Source organism: Camarhynchus parvulus, chromosome 1 (assembly GCF_901933205.1).
Source record: "Camarhynchus parvulus chromosome 1, STF_HiC, whole genome shotgun sequence".
Taxonomy (NCBI): domain Eukaryota; kingdom Metazoa; phylum Chordata; class Aves; order Passeriformes; family Thraupidae; genus Camarhynchus; species Camarhynchus parvulus.
Genome location: NC_044571.1, coordinates 92,970,310 through 92,990,186, shown reverse-complemented (window position 1 = coordinate 92,990,186; position 19,877 = coordinate 92,970,310). Strand labels below are relative to the sequence as shown.

At 45.8% G+C, this 19,877-nt stretch overlaps 1 protein-coding gene across 1 annotated transcript in view; it reads left to right on the top strand.

The window, feature by feature from the left end:
• Positions 1-19,877, top strand: part of GAP43 (growth associated protein 43) — a 58,226-nt gene that overhangs the window by 27,360 nt on the left and 10,989 nt on the right. Inside the window, exon 2 of the mRNA XM_030944724.1 lies at positions 2,949-3,576. Within this exon, the coding sequence (XP_030800584.1) occupies positions 2,949-3,576 (628 nt within the window). The remainder of the gene's footprint in view (positions 1-2,948; positions 3,577-19,877) is intronic.

Below are 19,877 nucleotides of genomic sequence, written 5' to 3'. Positions count from 1 at the left end.
CTCCACCTCTTCCCCAGTCTCATGTTTCTTATCTTTTGTATCTGAAATTATGCTGAAAGCACCCTACTGGAAATACGTTTTGCAGTTGCACAACTTGGGACCTGGCAAGGACTCAAGTGGATGTCATCCCAACTGGAAGAAGAGGACAATGATGTCACTGGAATAGCAAAGGAGCCTTTTAGCTCTGCTATGCTGCAGGTGCAGGTGGGAGGTTTGGTCTGACATCCCTGGAGAGAAGTGCTCTCCCATCCCCTGCCAGGTCAGGGGCTGACAGGGATACAGGGCCACCACTGTGCCTCACTGTGCCCTGGGCCCTAGCTAGCAGGGGAGGGAGATAAACCTTTACAGGGCTGCATAGCCTAGGTAACAGGGCAGCTCCTCTGGAGTCAGAAAGCTAGGCATGCAGTAGTCTACGACCTGTAATAGCTGTCTTGGTTGGTGTAGGAAGTATGTGGGATATGAGAGCAACAAGGCCAGTGGCAAGAGAGATCTCCCTTCAGTCAATGTTTTTGTTGTTTGTCCAGGGATAAACAATTCTGCCACATTCACTAACGGTTTCACAGGAATCATGCGTGGGGACTGGAACCTAAAGGCCTCGTAGCTGTGTCTAAATTGTCGCTCCAGTCTCCCAGTCTTGCTGCTGTTTGAGACTAGCCTCAGTCCTTGGGGAGAAGGAGTCAAAGCTACAGCATTTAAGTGTCCTACGGTTCTCTGAAGGAGTACCAGTCTATTTTCATGTTGCTGTGGCTACGGTATAATGCTGGCATATCCAAGATCTCCTTAAACCAGCTAGTTCAGGTATTAGCAGTTAGGTTGCCACAGCAACACAGGATTTACTGCGAGATGCAAAACTTGTCTAAGGAACAGGATGGATGAGCCTGTGTGGAGCTCTGCACTATCTGGCTAGTTTAAACATACTTCCAATTTGGTTCCACCTCCTTGTGCTGAAGTAGGCTGAAAAGCTTACCCAGATGCTGAATAACGGTGTTGAGCTAGCTATGCAAGACACACAAATGGCTGCAGCCTGCTGGTGCCTGTATTGTCTTTGCATGTAACCATCACCTGCTCTCTGACAAGCTGAGATAAACATGAAAAGCCCACTTTCCATACTGTGTCATTTAATGCACTTGAGGAAGTGTAGACATAATGCTCACCCTTGTGATTGGTGCAACGACCATTTTCTCCCTGGATGTGGTCAGGAGCAGAAAAACTCCTTGAGCAGAATTCTGTGTATTAATCCCATTTACATATTCATTCACAGCCTTTTTCACCCCCTCCATAAGCATCCTGTGCCCCTTCCATCTCACTTCCTGCTGTGTACAGACCCATCCACATCCCTGCACAGCTGTGTAGGGTGGCTCTTTTCCTAGATGATTTGGGGCTGCATACTCCTTGACCACCCTACCCACTTAAGGAATGATGGGCACCAATGCTAGGGTGAGGGATCTGTGCTCACTGGGGACCCAGGGGGACATAGTGGGTACCACCTCTGGCATGGCAGTGGACACCAGATTTTTCCCTGGCTGAGCATCACTCCCACGTGTGCTTGGCCCTGTCTTGTGCTGTGGAAGTGATCACTTCCAGTCTGTTTCCCAGGAATTGCTGCTGCTGTGGCCACTCTTCTTTCCCCCTCTCCATAGTCATGATGTTTCCAGTGACACACTTGCAGTGGCTTCTTTTCCCTTCTTCCTGCCATTCTTTTACTGAACATGTTTGTAGGTTGTCCCCTCTTTTCTAGTCTGGAGCCTTTCCCCAGATGGCACATCCCAGTTGCAATGGCCAAAGGAGTAATTCCCACTTCCCACGCAGGAGTAAATGCTTCTGTCTTTCCCAGTCAGCTTGTTTTCTTTGTTTTGTGACCTGAGCCAGTGATGGAAACCAGGTGCAGAAAGCAGAGGCCAGCGGCTCTGCTTCCAAGTAGGTCTTTTGAATGCTTCCCAATGGGACTATTAATAGAATAGTGTCCTTTCATCAATATGCTGCTGAGCTGTTACTTGCCCAAGGCCTGCTAAATTATTGGGGGGAAGCATGGTCTGTCCTGTAGATTCAGTGAAGGTTTATAAGCTGAGCATTATCTCTCTGCAGCAGACCAGCGTGAGGCACAGGCTCTGTTTTGGTCCCATTTAAGACTTTAATGCACAATTTAAGTCTAAAAACACAGGGAATGCCTGTTCTTTGTTATAAGGCTGAATTCCCCCCAATAGTCAGAGAAATAATAATAGTCAGCTGAAATTGGAAAGAGTGATAATAATCTGCCCATTAATCCTTCAGTGAAACCATGAGTGGAGAGCAAAGGCAGAGCGCTTGGAGCGCTTGCAGGCAGGGCGTTAGTGAGGAGTACACGCTGTGAATATCCCTGTGTGTCTGACAGCACGGAACTGCGGCGGGGCGAGCAGCAATCCCATTCTCTGCTGGCAATCCCAGCCAAAAAGCTATAAAAGACAAAGCACTTGGTGTCATTAGAGTCACACACCTGCGAAACAAGGTGTCATTAAAAAGAAACACTGTCTTAAAAGCAGAGGTGGATTTGGAAGGACTGTGAAAATCTCCCTCAGGAGAGTTTTTTGAAAATGAGTAGGGGAAAAAATTGGTATATTTCAAAATGAATGGGAAAATAAATCATGGGAATAGAGACAAGCCAGCTGGTGAAAGCCTTTCCACACAGCCAAGATGGTCTCAGCATTGCTGACAGAGATGATGAGGTGCTTTAAATTTCTATTACAAACCTCTGGCTGGAGGTTTGGCTGGAGACCTATGTCTGTCCAGCCTTTGGATGAAATTAGGGCCCCCTGGCTCCAAACCCATACCAAATGGAAAGGCTGTTTTGAAACATTTCACTGGTTAGCAGGAGAGGAAAGAATAAAATTAGAGCATCTGCTGCACCTGAAGAAATCCTAACTTATCTTCCTCTTTTCTCCTCTGCCCTCCTCCCTTGTTCTTCTTCAAAGGTTGAAAAAAATGAGGACGGAGACCAAAAGATTGAGCAAGATGGCATCAAACCAGAAGATAAAGCTCATAAGGCAGCCACCAAAATCCAGGCCAGCTTCCGCGGACACATAACGAGGAAAAAGCTCAAGGGGGAGAAGAAGGGAGATGCCCCAGCATCTGAGACTGATGCCGCCGACAAGAAGGAGGAAGGCCCTGCTGGCGGAGCGGCCGAGAACAAAGAAAGCGAGGCTCCTGCTGCCACAGAAGCAGGCGCCGCTGACAGTGCCCAGCAGGAGGAGGGCAGCAAAGACAGCAGCGCGCCAGCGGAGGAGAAAAAAGGAGACGGAGCCGCCGACACGGGCTCAGAGCAGCCAGCCCCACAGGCTGCCACTCCCGCTGCCTCCTCAGAGGAAAAGACCGCTGCTGCCGCTGCCCCCGAAAGGGAAAGTGCCACTAAAGCTTCCACTGATAACTCGCCGTCCTTGAAGGCTGACGAAGCCCAAGACAAAGAGGAGCCTAAACAAGCCGACGTGCCTGCTGCTGACACCACTGCCACCACCACCCCTGCCGCAGAGGATGCTACTGCCAAGGCAACAGCGCAACCCCAAATGGAGACAGTGGAGAGCAGCCAAACCGAAGAGAAGACAGGTGAGTGGGGCCTCGCTAGGGATGGGCCTCTCCAGAAATGGATACCTCCCTCGGTCTCCTCGGAGCAAGAGCTGGTATGGGGACTAGATAGGAGTTAACGAGGGAATCCCCTTGCTATTTTTTGGGGGTGGGGGAGATGAATTTCTTGCTTAACACCCTCTTTCTTGCTTCCAATCAGCTTTTGGAAATACTGCAGCTCCTACTGAAGTTCCTGTTTCTCTAGATGGAGGTGCCATCAGCCCTTTTTTGCGTGGTGGCAGGAGAGTCTCTGCCAGCTGGGAGACTTGGAGGGAGAGCTCCCCAAGCTCTGCATGTGCTAAAGATAGTGATTAACCTTTTCAGTCACACTAGCACGGACAGCTCCAGTGGGGCAACTTGGCCAGGTCATTGGAGGCTTCCAACTTTAGCTGAAAACCTCACAAGACAAAAGCTCTCTCATACTCCAGGAGCTGGTGGGATGGTCATGGAGTCAAAAGGGTCTTTTTCCATCTGCTAGTATATGGATGAGATTCTTAGTACAACCACATCCTAGTCAGAAACATCTTATTATCAGCAGTGCTCATGATTTCATCCACACCCATACTTGTAGGGTTTCTACTGCATTCTACTTGGAGTACCCCATGCCAGGCAAACTTGCATGAAGCTTTTAGACGTGTCTGCTAATTCAGACAGAGGTAGCAAGAGAATCAGATAGGGAAAGGAAAGATTAAGGGCCCTGACAGCTCAGTAAGTGAGGGCAGAAGAGAGGAAGAGGTCTCCTAGGAGGTGAAGAAGTCCTCTAGAGAGGAGAAGTCACTCTAGGTGATGTTTGCAATTCCTCACTGTTGACCAAGTGCAAGTCTGCTTAACCAGTTTCCCTGGGAAGGGGTGAAGATTTTGAGAGGCAAAAGTGGACATTTTTTGACAAACCTATAACACTTAAAAGCCATAAAGAAGAATTTATTATAAATTGTAATACTGAGCTGAGTAGAAAATGAATCAAAGATCTGAGGATATTTTCCTCTCTTGTTCTTGACCTTTCTTATTTTATCAATGAAATAGAACATAAACAAAAAAAGAAAAGATAACATTGGAGGTAGGCTCTGTGTGAAACTCAGTTAAGAGTCAATACCAAGCAAAACTGGCCTCCACATTTACGAACCACTCTGTTGTAGAGGGCAGCCTGCATTCATTAGCTTGTTGGGGACAAATGTTGCGTATCACCTTGATGGTCATTAACAGCCTGATGTAAATTCTAGAGAGCCTCAGCACCCAGTCTTGTCCTTACAGATGCTTCTCCATAATTTCATTTGGCCCACTACTCTTCCACAAATTGCACCTCCCACTCTCCAGTTAGACTTCCAAGCTTCGTAGCTAACCTGGGGCTTCAGGCAAGTCTATTCGTACTCAAAAGTGGACAGATAGGGAAGAACAGATATACAAAAGGACAAATTAAATACTGGGAAAGGAACTAATGCAGGACATTTGTGATTTAAGGGATGGGCAAGGGGAGAAGCTTTCAAGAGTGTGAATCTGAACTGATTGCACATAACTACAAAGAGTTGCTGGTTTTACTTCTCCTTATTTAGAAGTTTCTAGAAATAAGCCTTGAAATTGAATTGTCTAGGTTTGCTTTTTGTTGTCCAAGTCTGTCACCCTGGTTTTTTAAGATTTTCTAAGTTTTCTGATGTTGACATTCTTGTAGTGAACTTTCTCACACATTTTCTGTAAATAACTCATTGTTTTGCATTCCTTTATGGAGGAAGAGAAAGTTGATAGACTGTTGAGGTAACCAGTGTCATTACAGAGGTGGCACTGTCACCCTCCAATCCGCTGTCACTTTTAAAAAACTATAAATATTGGAGTCAGAAAATAAACTTCCCTTTTTTTCTTCACCTTGAGAACAGCGGTGTGAGCTTGTGTTCTTTCATGTCCTATAGCAACACAAGTCTCTAGTCCTTTGTTCTTATTTTATATGATGAGTTAGCTGGCAACATAAATGTGATTAGTGATTAGTGAAATGTAAGTTGCTGTACTTGTGTTGGTTTTATACTTGGGCAAAGGTATAAACATCAATGGCAAGAATAGGGCAGTGTGAATCAGTGTTTTGGGGTCCTCTGTACACAGGACAATGAATGCTGATTCCCTGTTATTTAATACCTGGGATGCCTTATTCCTAAGCGATAATGATTCTGCTTTGAATTGACATTCCATTTTTATTTAGATTAATCTTCTCTAATGGAGGGAGGTAGGACATTTATAGTAGCAAGCTATTTGATTTTAATTTTCATTTATTTTACCTGTTTTGAGTTGTCACTCATGGAAAAATAGTTTCTTTCCACACAATATTCTGAATAATTTTCAGATATCCTCCTCATGCTCTTGTTGGTCTTAACATCATTTAAAGTGGCCAACCATTCATAGACACATCATTTGAAGTGGCCATTTAAAATGCACAATTTAATATGCATTTGCACATGATACTATCACTTATGTAAACATCTAGCCAACAGAGGAAGCTAGAAAATCTACAATCAAATATATATTTTAAAATGAGTTTTCAGTGATCGAGTTCAAGACCAGTATGTGCATCCATTTATACTTATTCAGTATGCATGCAGTAACACTCAAGCTTAGCAATGTTTGCAGAAAGCAAACATGGAAGGTGCGTGGCCAGAGTCAAGCTGATAGCCTCTTTAAAATGTTAATGAATATAGATTTTTCTTGAATTCCTATTCCAGTATGATATCAGCCTTCCAGTCACAAACCTGAACAGCTGGCTAAGTGACCCCAGAGTCATCCAAGAAAGAAATGCAAAAAAGATTAAATAGGTCTCCTTGTACATCTCTCTGAGGATTCCAGGCTGTGCTCTGCAATACAGAATATTCCTCTGAAGAGCATCATCACAGGACAAAAGTCTCCATAGACAGGAAATATTTCCCGACAGAAAGCCTGTGTTTTCTTTTTACCATCTTCCTCCTATTAGTCTCTCATATCTTTAAAGCTCTCTGTCTCTCTTGTTATTTACTCTTTCCATAGACTTAAACACATTTGCCAGGTCTCAACCTTTCTCCCAGTCTTTCCGCAGCCAACACAGTACTGGTGGTTGCTGGTGTCACTGTGATGGTCATTCATGAAAGAGGGGACATCTGCCACTTCGGTGCTCCTCCAGCCCAGGGACAGATCCTCTTTCAGCTTCATCTGTCCCCTTGGCCTTCAAAGGTCACCTCTTATCGTTTCTGTGATCGAAGACTGGCACAGAAGTGTGCAGTGTCAGGCTGCCAAAAATAAATCAAATTGGCTCCTGGCCAGTGTCACCAGTTGGCTGGTTGCCATGGCATGCTTGGCTGCTACTACCCTGAGGCGTGCTGACCGTGCTGCCTTGGGGTGGTGATGCTCATCTGCTTGAATTTTACTACAATGGCTGTATCATGCTATCTGTTGATACCTTCCCTAGTGCAAGCACAAGCAAAAGGCAAGGACATTTAATTCATACCCAGGAGGGATTTTTGCCTTTATCTAAGGGCAGGGCAGAAAAAGGGTGTGTGGGGAAAGCAATACCTAACCTGATAAAGAGAAGTGCACAGTTTTTAATGCTTAATATTTCTGGAGTGGGGAGTGGTTTTTTGTACCAGTCAGTAGTTCCCCTGACAACCCTCACCTCTCCTCTTGTTACTCAATTCTACATGCTCTGTCTTTTGGTAATGGCCTAGAAAATGGCTTCAGACAACTGTCCTGTATCCAGTGGTGGTTGGTCTGGGACCCAGGCATTCCCAGTCATACAGTAGGGCAGTTCCTAAGCTGTCCTCAGTGTATGTAAAAGTAAAAATGGGATGGATTCCAGCATGGGTAAGGCATGAAAGGAGTCAGTGGGCTTTGTTCAGTGGCATTGAAGGATTGATGTAAGAAGGATGATCTCTCAAACCTCCTCATGTCTTTTGGTGGATGGCAGGAATGCCAACAAGTTGTCTTGTCATCTGAGCATCCTTGTCAAGACTTAGATTTATAGGTTTTCTTCTTATGATCCAGCTTTTAGCTCTTTGGTGTTGGTATTATGCTTAGATAGGCTCCCTTAGATGCCAACCTACTCAACAGGACAAAATCCAAAAGTGATGGGGGGAATTTATACATTACATGTGGATGAGGAAGTGAGACTTGTTCTAGTCGTGGTTGCATTGGCTTAAATCCAGAGCGTCTCCGTGAAGGTTACTGGAAAGAGTCTGGTAGTGCAGCTGTGAAATGAGATCAGCATCCAGCACAGCAGACTATGGAAGAAGAGGAGCTATGATGTCCTCCCGGGGAGGAGAGGAGGTGGATGTCACACAGTGTTAGATTCCATTTGTACTTTTCACAAGTTTTCAAGTCTCACCTCCAAATTGGGTTGGCTCTCACATCAAAGCACTCTCAGATTGTCAGGTAAGAATACAAAGCCCAGAAATGTGAAAGAGTAAATTGTGCCTAAGGAAACAAACGGATCTTCTTTTGTTGGGAAATGAAGAATGCTTTTCCTGCTTCATGAAATAGCTTTACAATGGAGCAGCTTCACAGCTGAAATGAAAAATCAGCCAGGTGACAAGCGCTTTGCATGTAAGCGGGCTTGCAGCTCCCCCAGGGCCCTGCATCCTGCAAGCAAGGAGCACTGGGAGGCACCATCTTCCCTTCACTTCCTCAGAGGGAGCAAGTCCCTGTGGATCCTTTTTCATGGTTCACAGTTGAATCAGTTCTTTGTTTTCAGTTCAATCCCCACATTGATGGAAGGACAATACTTGCTGCACTTTGGGAGCGCTGGCTGTATAAAGATTTGGAAAGGGAGTCTGTCTCTTGTCTTGTAGCAGCCAGAACGTGCAATCTGCACTATGCGAGAGGATTGCAGTTGTGTGGCTTGGAATCTCAGCCTTGGCTCATGAGTAGCTGGCATGAGGCAGGACAACCTCACAGCCGTTCCTGTGCAAGGCAGCTTATCTCTGCTGCTACACCTGGTAGCCAAGGAAAGCAATGCAAATACAATAGTCTTCCCTGACTGCCCCAGAGGGAACAACTCTAAGCAACGATGGCAGCATTTTTTTGTGTGTGTAGTGCTATTCCAGCAACAAAGTAAAGACTATATAAATGCAGTTTAGGTTGCCTGACACACGCTGAAGTATGAAGTCTGTGTCTAGTTCCTAGTTCCTCTGAAATTTTATTCTTTGCATTGTGTCTATATGGGTATAAACATCACCTCTTTCATAGCTGGGTTTGCATTGGTGCAAACATCCATGTGAGGGCCAGGTTGGATGTCACAATTTTCTTACACACAACCTGACACAGGTGCAGAATTTCCTCCTCTATTGCAGTGCAATACTGTCTCTTGTCCCATGTATGCCTCAGGTCTGCTATTCCTAATGAGGGGCAGTTTGCCCTGTAGAGGTGGGAACTGTACTAGTGGGCCAATGGTAAAGCAGTACTTGATCTTTTTTAATGAAATCATAGGTGACATTAAGCATATTTACTGATGAAAAGGTGTGAGCCAAGTCTGGAAAAGGCCCCTTGAGGAGAGCAGGGTTACCACTCATCCATACCTAAGAGGTATCAGTTTTTCTGGAACCTCGGTAAGGACTGCATGGACACTCAGGGCTGGTTACTGGAGTCACTGCTTATTTTGTGAAGGCTGCAAATTACAGGAAAGGTGACAGCAATCTTTTACCCCTTCTGGTTGGCAGCTACAGCTGTTGCTCTTCCAAACCACACATACAGGTGACATTGTTTAGGGCAGTGCCTGCCAGTGTCACAGTGTGTGCCATGTTGTACAGTAGTCACTCATGCTAACACATGGCTTTCTACAGCCAAGAGCAGTGGTCAAACTCCACCTAGATTTTGGTCTAAATCACTCTCAGTATGATGTTTTCCACAGTGGCTCACTGCATCTGCATTCAGATCACCTTCAGAAAATGCTCCGTGGGAAGAAGGCTTTCTGTCATAAATTATAAACAGAATTTCTGCTGAGAAGGGCTCAAATAGCAGACCTGTGGACAGTCTGGACAGAGAGACAATGAAATTTAAGTGATGGCTGTTAGCTGTAGATGCCAGAAGTGCTCTGCACTGCTGCCAGTGTCATCTCTTTACACTAGGATCAAGTAGGCTGGATTTTTCAGACACATATGAGCTTGCAGAATATCAGCTGGGATTTACAGCTCCAGGGAGCTGAAACTCAAAAGTAGAAATACTGACTCTGTGGTACAGATGACTGCCACATTCAGAGGAAAAGGATTTGTAAAGTTCACCAGGTCAGCACAGTCAGATTAGTTAGACATTCCTCAAGAGCTATTTAATAGGTGCATTAACACTGGATTATCAATGTCAGTGCAGTGATCACTTCCAATCTCTGTGGAAATTTCATGGACTCTGGCAAGGTGAAGTTGCACTTACAAGGATCCATGCAAATAACTGGTAGAGAAACACAGAAATTGCCAGTCTAGGTCAGAGCTAACATCCATTTCTTGTACTGCCCTCTGTGGCTAGCACAAAGCACTGCTATGGGCAGATCCAAGGTAAACTGCTTCTCTGCTGTTGGGACTCATCCCTGTCTTCTACTGTCTAAGACCTAGTTTAACAGGTAAAGCATGATGTATTCTCTCTTGATACTAATAAAACTGTGATGTTGTATGGCATATATGTGTGTGTGTATGCACACAAAATATCTGATTAAGTATCAACAGCTTTCCCAACTCCAACCAACTGTACAATGGCCATAAAATTCAGTGAAATTGGCCACCATTGCCTTAAATATCTTTCTGCACTCGTGCTATGTCACAGAAACAGCAAAATCTTGTGATACTTACTTCATGCTTTTGATTATGGTATACAGCATCATACAGTATGCATTTATGCACAGAGGGCATAGTCTCATAGCCCTTGCTGTTCATCTCCTTCCTGAAGAAAACACAAGCAGTCGTTTCAACTGCTTTTTATATTACATTATTCCCATGCTTTTTAGGAGCTCTGTTGCTTTTCTCTGCACTCCCTTCAAATCTGCAAATCTATTTTATGAGATGGAATGACAGATAGTCTTCACATTAGTCCAAAAAAAGCTGTAACTTTTTACACATTTCCAAAGGGCATTATTTCTTCCGTTTTGTTCCTTATCCCAGTCCTTGCATACACCAGTCTCTTTCCTTTTTGCAGACAGCTACTGTATGAGCATAGATGACTGCAATGACTCTTTTTGTAAAGACACTACTAAAATATTTTATTTAGCCATATGATGTTCTGTGAGACTGGGCAGTGGCCAAGAGAACCAAGGAAAATGTAAGCAGTGACAGAAGGCTTACAAGTCGAGCCACTGGCATCAGCTCTGTGGGACAGTTTCTACCTCCAGTTCTGGACCTCCAATAGACCTGTGAAAGACCATATTACACAGGCTCAATTTGAACAGGTTTCTAGACACAGTATTTCTCAAGACTACATTCATGCTGCAAGCTTGATTTAAAGAAGGGCTTCCTCATTTCCTAGCTTTCCTCTCTGGATGTCTTTCAGGCAGAAAATAGACGAGATATTAAAAAATAATGTATGTGGGAAATCCAAATGCTGGAGAGTACTGCTATTGTGTGCTTTGCTGTTCTTTGAAGAAGAGTCCAGTCTCGTTTTGCAGGTTACTAGAGCTGTGACTTCTTTCCTACTTCTGTGTTCCCTGCCAAAGGCTCCCTTTACAGATCCTTTAGCTCTAATGGCCTGTACCATTTAAGAGCCTTGGTTATGTAATCACCAAATGTGAATTGGTGAAATGTTTCTTTTTTCTTGCTATGTCCTTAACTATATCAGTGTCAGCATGGGACATTGGAACAGAGTGGAAAATCTCAGCTGAAGTCCTGGCAGTCAGGAATCCACCTTGGACACCTGCCCTTCGCCAGGCTGCAGTGTAGTCAGGAAAAGAGCTGTGGAAAGCTGGACAGGGTCCAGGGATGTAAAGGAAAACGCTGTTCCCCTAATGACCAGAAAAGTGAGACTCAGTGCTTCATGCAAATAAGTCTTAGATAAAGGTCATAAGGTCCCAATTAGCCGGTGTTCAAAGAATGACAGACTTCCCAGCTGTACCCTGAGGCAATAGCAAATGAGTCCTCCTTTCATTGTGAAAGAAAGCAGAAGGTGGAAGACAGTATTCAGCCTCTCCATCTTCCTTCAGCAAAACACAGTAATTGGTAATGCTAACTAATGATAACTGGACATTACCTGTAACCTCCAGGGCTTAATGAAGAAGAAAATCTCTCTGACATTTGGAAGAGCATCCAAATCCCAACGCTGAAGTGGGTGCAGTGGTACAGAACCATATCTGATAATGCATTGCAGTACAGGGAAGAGCATAGGAGAGCAGGAACAAGAGCTGTGACCATTACGCAGGAGCATTCCTTGCTACTGACTTTGACAGAACTGTCTTTGCAGCTGTGAAAAATATTTCAAAGACTTTGCTTGATAACCACTTGAAGAGATGGAAGATAGAATACAGTAAAAGTAAAAGTAATTTAAAGTTGGGGTGGTAGCAAGTACTTGTAAAAACCTCTTTGATGTTCTTAAAAGCTTGAGGCACACATTGATTTGTAAATGACACAAGTCTCTAAGAGGGAGGTGTAAATGCAAGCTTGTGTGGACCAAGTCCATAATGGTCTAGTTTTCAAATTAATATGGGACTCCATTCCCTCACTGGGTGTGGGTTTAGGAAAAAAAAAAGAGTAGTTTAGACATCCTGTGTTACCTATTCTGCTTATGCAAGGCTAGGATTTCACCCATTACTTCAGCCTCAGTGTCACAGGCAGTTCAGAATAACCTGTGGTCATTGGTGCTGAAGCAAGGAGTATGTCACAGGAGACCAAACCCTCAGATTGGGTTTGCCCCATTCAGAAATATTTGTGAGTTGAAGGAATCTGTCTTAATCTTAGATCTGCTCACAAATGGTCTCTATGTTTGTCCTCCTGGAAGGCACTCAGTGCAATCTTGCAACATTGGTCCTCTGGTGTCCCTTCCTGTCAGAAGGGACGGAAATCCCCCGCATTCATGGGATCTGATCAGAGGGCTGCTGTGAGTTTATCTTCGGAAGGGCACTACAGTTCATAGGAGCAGCAATTCTGTCCGGCCCTTTGTCTGCATTCACAGTCCATTACTCAGCAGGTACACAGGGATCCAGGTGGTGAAAGGGCGTGACTTCTTTATTGCCAAACAGTGAGGAGGCATGAGTGTCACCTTGATCTTGCAACTCTGTTCAAACACTGCAAACAGGTTTGGCACTTGCCTTTAAGCCTGTCTTTGGGGTTGCAGATATGTTTCCACAAAGGCATCCCAGCACTGTTGCCAAGCCTTTGTTGGGAGACGTAGCAGTGTGGCCAAGCATGGTGCCTGTTTGGACTAAGCTTGACCTCTTGTCCATGAGACATCCCCCCCAAACACAGCTGAGGCCCACCAGGAAGGCACAGGGAGGAAATGCACAGCACTGCTGCTGAGCAGCAGACTTTGGTCTCCAGAGACACCAACCCAGCACTGTTCACTGCACTCAATAAAGAGACAGAAATTGAGAAAGAAAATGGTTTTTTGTGCCTCAAGATAGAAACCTTTTACATTGCTGAAGCCAAATGACTACGAGAAAGATGGATGGAGTCACTGATTTTTACATCAGGGAAGAAGAAGAAAATTTCAGATGCTTCTAACTGATGTAACATGCAACTACTTCTTGGCCTCATTTCTAGCAAAACACACTGACATGGTTCTGCCAAACAGAAGAGATAAGCCTGATCACAGTTCAAACCACAACTGTGAAGAGCTTCTGAGTCCTGATATAGATTGGCATTTTTCTGTGATAATCTTTTTTTTCATTAAAGTACCCTTTAATTATTCGAACCCAAACATATTATATACCTTACCAGGAATTATGGGATTTTTAGAATGAAGTAGTAAGAAAATCTTTGCCTGCTCTTAGAGTAGCTAGCGTAGGAGGGTCAAGTCCTCCCTGAATGGGACAGAAGCCTTATGCTAGGAAGCTGAAATCCACTGAGCTTTGCAAGAGAGCCATTGGGCTGCTGGACACATTTTCCCCTGCTCCCTCCTGCTGGAGCTTCTCCACTTTGTATAAATTATTTATTGTTTGCTGGAGCCAGGATGTGGCATTTGGTCTCCCCTATTCCAGATGAGTGCCCTCACCACTGGTCTACAGAGTCAATGTTTTCCTCTGGCCCAATAAATATTTAATGGTTTATGGAAGTGGAACAGCTCCAGCAGGAGAGGAAGAGTAAGAGAGACGTGTTCATTCACATGGATACCTCACAACATTGCTCTGTGACCAGCAGGCAAGACCCGAGCCAAGGACTTTTACAGCAAATAAAATCAGCAGGAGGAGACAATAAGAGCACAAAATGGTGGGGGGCCACTTCCTGTGCCTCAGTGCAATTTCAGAGCAATGTCAGAGCAGCTCAGGCCTGATGAGTTCATGCCTCATATCAGGCCCTCTCCTTGTGACCACTGTTGTCAAAATTACGGTCCTCAAGCCAAAATTATGGGCTGCTCCACCCTGGCCAAAAACGTGCAAACTCTGCACGTGGAAGCTGTGGTAACTAGCAGCTTCCATGGATCTGTGCAGATCCAGGCTTCATGGCAGACTTTAGCTGCACACGAGATGGTGGAGGAGCAGCTAGTGCTTGGTCCCACAGCTGAGTCAGGGCCAAGGAAACTCTCCTTTGATGAGGAAAAGAAGCCTTGTTACTGCAGACTAGCTCAGCAAAGGGATGTCTTAGCTCCCTGTTTTTTTCCACCATAGTGGACAGTACTGAGGAGCTGTTGACAACCCAGACATTCCTGCTGCTCCAGAGAGGTGGTGCATCTTGGCTATGGCACAGCTGGCTGTGCACAGGGCATGGGGCTGCCTGGCTGTGCCCCTAGGTGGTCTCCCCAGCATTTGCAGCTGTCCCACCGAGCGGCCTCATGTCATGGCCGAATTCATTATCTGCCTGATGGAATTGTTATTGTGAAAAGCCAATTAAACCGAGATGGCTACTGTGGGACAGCTGCATCGGTTCGCTTGGCTCAGCACTCAGAGAGTTCAGAGACTCAATAGTCCCTCTCCAACTGGGAGAAACAGCTCTCAAAACTGGTCAAAAAATAAAATAAAACAAAATGGAGCTTGCCAAATTTGAATTAAAATCAGAGTTACTGATGCAAACTGCTGCCACCTTCACAGAGAAGACTGGTGCTGGCAATAGGAGCACTCATGAGCTCCTTCCTTCCTTCCTGCTATACAGCTTGGCTCTTTGAAAATGGCCAGTGCCAGGCTCAGGGCTGCCCTACACTTCCTTTTCTGTGGAGCTGACCACTTACTGGGGCAAGCATCACACACCTGTGGTCACAGATTTCTTGGGGCAGAAGCGATGACTACACAGCCCAACCCCTCACCTTAGGTCAAACCAGGAGGATCTGCCCTTTATATAATCTGGGGAAAGTGCCAGCTGCCTACCCAGTTTTGCAGGACAGGCACTGAGAATTCTGATCTTTCCATCCTCAGGAAAGCAGCTGTTAAGCAGTCCCAGACAAGGGATTTCAAGAAGAGGGGAGAATTGCTCTACACCACAAATACCACTGTAATGTCTCAAAATGGGGTTTTTCCCACAAGTGTTTGCAGTTCAAAATGCCTCTTCCTATGTCTGGGCTCCCAAGCCTCCTCCTGATGAAATGAAAAGCAAAGGCTCCCAGGAGTTTCCCTGGGTAGAGCATGAAGCCTAAACTGCCTTCTGGAGAGCAGTGCCTGTGTATTATCCTGCACAAAACACATTGGGATTCTATGGGTGTGCACCAGCCATGCGTTTGAGAAATACTAGTAATTTCTTTGATGCAAAGAGCTGGTGGTGTTGATGTTGCAGCTGCTGGGGACAGTTATCAAGAAGATGGCTGTGGAAAGCCTGACAACAGGCATTTAATAATTTTAGCATCCAATTTGCAGAGCCTTGGTGTATGATGATGGACGGAAACAAACTAATGATCTCTAAATGAAATTTCTCCTTCATTTAAACTCGAAATGGGAGGATGGCAAAGGGAAGAAAAAGAGACATTTTATATCCTCCCCTTGATTGTAATTCCCTGCCTTCAGCTAGATCAATATCATTTCTGCTGGAGATGGAGGCTGCCTCTGGTTTCCATGGCAATGTGGTTGTTGGAGGCTTGCAGGCCCCATGAATCCCCAATTTATCAGTCTTCTAGGCTTTAATAATGGAGACCAGCAGTCAGGCAGCTTATGAATGGCACATGTCTTTTGGGCTGGGGGAAGGGAGGCAGGAGCATGGTTTGTAGTAAGGGCTGCAGCAATTTGTTTTCCTGCCACCGACAGCTGAAGGGGGAGGAGTATGAGGGGAGGAGCGGCACATTAATTCTGGATGCACTGAAGGAATTTCTAGACCATTTTGCTGCAATTACAGAAGATTTCCTCCTTTAGTTTCTTTTCCCTAGCCAGTTTTGCTGGGGAAGGGGAGGAGAAGAGCTTCACAGTCAGTCCTGTGTGAGGAGGTGGGAGCTGTAGATGGAGAGCCCAAAGGCTCTAACACTCTGCACGTTTCTTTCCTCTTCTTAACCCTCTTTATTTCAGGATCAGCAGTGCATGAATGCCAGCAGTCTGCCACAGTTTCAGGTTCATTTTTATCCCCTCACTGATCCTACCACCATTGCCAGGCTTCTCAGCAGAGCTGTGAGATGGGCAGACCTCTGAGGACCTGATCTGTCTGTCAAACTTCTGTCACTTGCTGTGCATCTGCTTGGCCTCTCCAAATTCAAACCTCCATCCCCAAGGGCTGTGAGCTTCATTCCCTGAATTAATTACTTTGCTAGGAATGTCCTGGCTGTAGAAAAATCTATCTGTCACTTCAATAAAGTTCAATTGGCCTATATCTATTCAGGATATTTCCATTTCTTCTTATCTTTCTTCTGATTTCGCCCCTATAATCTCATAGGGCACTTGTTCTAAAGAAGCTAAAGAGTAAATGGATGTGTCTTAGAAAGATCTTGTTCCTCTGTCCCCTCACATGCCCTCTCTTTCTAAACCATCCTCCAGAACCTAAACCAGCAAGGGAGAAAAGATGGGTGACCCAAAAGAATGCAGTTGCATGAGACAGGGACATCCTGTTTTCCAATACATGTGCCAAGAGCAGCTGTCAACTGTTACATTCCACAGCTGGAAGAAAGTTAAAACCTCTATATTCAAGCTCTTTGAATCATAAGGTATTTAAAGATTTAAAGAGTACCCTTACTGGTCTGCAGGATCTATGGGAGATCAACAGGGGCAGGGGAGAAGAGAAGTAAAGAGCAACTTATGGGTAATTTTTTCTAAGGTTTTCCTCAGGTGAAGTAATGAATGCAGGAGATAGAGGGGATGGTAGCTTGGAAACACTCGTGGAGGGAGCCCTTCTGGTTCATCAGGACAGCTGAGCACCTGATTGTTCATCAGATCAACTCTGATCCCAGCTGATGGCTGGGGACACCCTGCACAAGTCACTTCCCATTTCTCCCCTCAAGCTCCGTGGCTGTGAAGACCATGGAACCTTGGTAGAGATCTGCTGAGGTCACAACACCTCTGAGGTCACAGCACCTTCGATGCTGTTTGGTAGGAGGCCATTCAATGCCAGTATAAAATATCTGCCCTAAGGCATCTCATCCTGAAAGAGCTCTTTTACCTTGCCTTTGGCCACTGTACTACGCAGCCTCCCACCTGCCCACCACTTTCTGGTGCCACAGAGCATCCCCACAGAAGCACTGTGACAAATGACACTGCTGCCAGGTGGGAGCACTCTGTCCTCCCTGCAGCTGCCTTTGCTTGTAGTGTGACAGTGGCCAAGGCACTGGCCTTGCTAAAGGAGATCTTGCTGTCCAAAAACTTAATCACTCTGGTAGGGCTTCTTCCAGTTGTAGCTGGATTGAAATTGCCCAGTTTTGAGTACAGTAGGAAGGGAGTTTGGGACAAAAGTGCTGGTGATAGGCAGCAATAAATGAACAGTCAGCAGTAGGCATGTCGTTTTTCTCAGCTTCCATGTCTGGCTGCATCCATGGATGAGGGAAAGAAACAGCAGTGGAAGAAAGAAAAAGAACTGCTTCTTTCCCGTTCTCCAGGATGGAAGAATATTTGCAAACGTAGCTCTAACAGGGTTAACACCTCACATTCACAAGGAACATCCTCCCTTTTCTCTCCCCACCCTTTTCCTCCATCACTCCCATTTCTCTGGAGACCTCAATGCTCCCTTCCCTCAGCCGAAGTTGGGGAGTTTCCTCGGCAACCCGGCAGCTGGTGTCTAGACACTGTGAAAGATGCTTTGCAATGGAGCTGTGAGCCTGACTCCCCTCCACACCCCCTCCCCACTGCTGCGCACCCTGAGCAGCTCTCCCACCATTCCCTCCCTTTCCCTCTACCGCACACATGGATGCCAGTGCAGGCTTGGATTTCCATGGTGGTGCCAGAGGGAGAAAGGCATGGGGTGGGATGAGAAGGAGTGGAAATCCCTAAGCCACTGGCTCTTCACCCTGACAAAGTGCAAAGGCAGCTGGGGTGACAGAACTGTGTCTGGCTGTCCTCTGAGGATTTAGCAGGATCAGAAAAAGAGCCAGATGTCCAAGTTTGGACCAAAGTTACCAGCTATGGGACTTGCAGAAGTTGTAGTTTTTTGGGTTTTTTTCCTCACTGCTAGGGCAACTGAACAATTCTTACATGGTTCTGGAAAAAGATGAGGTGGTGCAGGAATAAGAGGCCCAAGCTACCATGTATTGGGGCCATATTTGCATTTTTGTTTCAGCCTTAACAGGCTGACTTGCTTGCTGCTTTCCAGTAATTATTAGGTGACCTCCCTGGACCTCCTGCCTGCTACTTGCACTGGGGACATTCCTCCCCACCACCTTGTTGCAGGGTGTGCCAAGGGCTTGCAGATCTCCCAGGTGCCATGTGCTCACCAGGACCCCAGGGCTTGCAGGAATCAGTACCATGGGGCTGTCTCTGCTGAGTGAGGGATTCACCAGGGATTTGGGAGAAATCATATGAGTCAGTACCCTGGACCAGACACAGCCACTTCTGTGATATACCCAATTCCTTCCTTGGTGTTTAGCTGGGGCAGCATAAGTCTACCTGTTTTCAGAGGCAGCAAATCTGGAGGGTGAAGGATTTTACCTCTGCATATGATGCACAATAGGGCTGACTGCAATGGGCTAACATGGATCAGAAAGAGAACTGTGTAAGCAACAGCTCTGAACCTGAAGTGTGTCTTGTTTCAGCAGTCTCAGCCCTACCATCGTCTGCCTGGAATAGACTTCTGGCTGGCTAGAAGGACAGATGGATTGGGACAGATGAATCAAGCTGTGAAGCCTGGATTCAAATCTGGATCCAAATGTCATTAAAACTAGGAGATGCTCAGGGCAGAGATTTTAAATGAGGCTTTCCAGTACTCCTTATCCTCAAAAAAAAAAAAAGAATAAATTAAGTAGAGTCATCTCTGGGTCATGTGAAATCTGCTTGTAACAGGACAGGAAAACCCAGACTAATATTTGGGAGCAGAGTGATGACCGGATGAGGAACAGGTTTTCAGTTCCATCCCTGCCCAAGCTGTAGCTGGCAAAGGACAGAGAAAGGAGGAAGCCTGACAAATGCTAGGGAGAGCAGCGTCTGAAGAGATTTGGGCAGTTCTTCAGTGTGAATGCACAGGAGAGTTCTAGCTGCACAATCAATATCAGCAATAATTATGCAAACACTGAGAAAGCAGGAAAAGCAAAATCTCTGCATCTGTATTAGAATCCCAGAGTGTTGTGCAATTTCTCGTCTCTTGGCATTGGCTGTGGTAATTTAAAGATCTGCAGTGGAATAGAGACAAAAAGGAAAACAAAACCCAAGCCACCAGTCACAAAAGAAATGATCATCAGAGAGGTTGCTGCTGCTGTGGTCATAAGCTGATGTCTGTTCTGATTTAATTAATCTTGGCAAGTCAGACAGGAGCTGGGCAGGTCCCAAGAGACAGTGTTTTACCCGGAATTCCACTCAACCTAATTTCACTAATGTAGGGCAGTGGAGAGACTTGGAGGGGAGCCTGCATGCTCAGCCATTAGAGCAGAGGCAGCTGGAGGCACCACCATCCAGCAGGACTGCTGCCTGCGTGCCTGCCTCAGCTCCACAGCAACCGGGGCTGCACATGTTCCAGGCGTTTGCTCCCCCAGCAGGGCTCGCAGACACAGCTCTCACCCTTTCCAGGAAATAAGTCGAGTGCTGAGGAGCAGAAGCTCTTTAAGACCCTATTGCAGCGAGGCTTTATATCTCACTTCCATGTTGTTGCTCTTCCATGATGTTTCCCGGC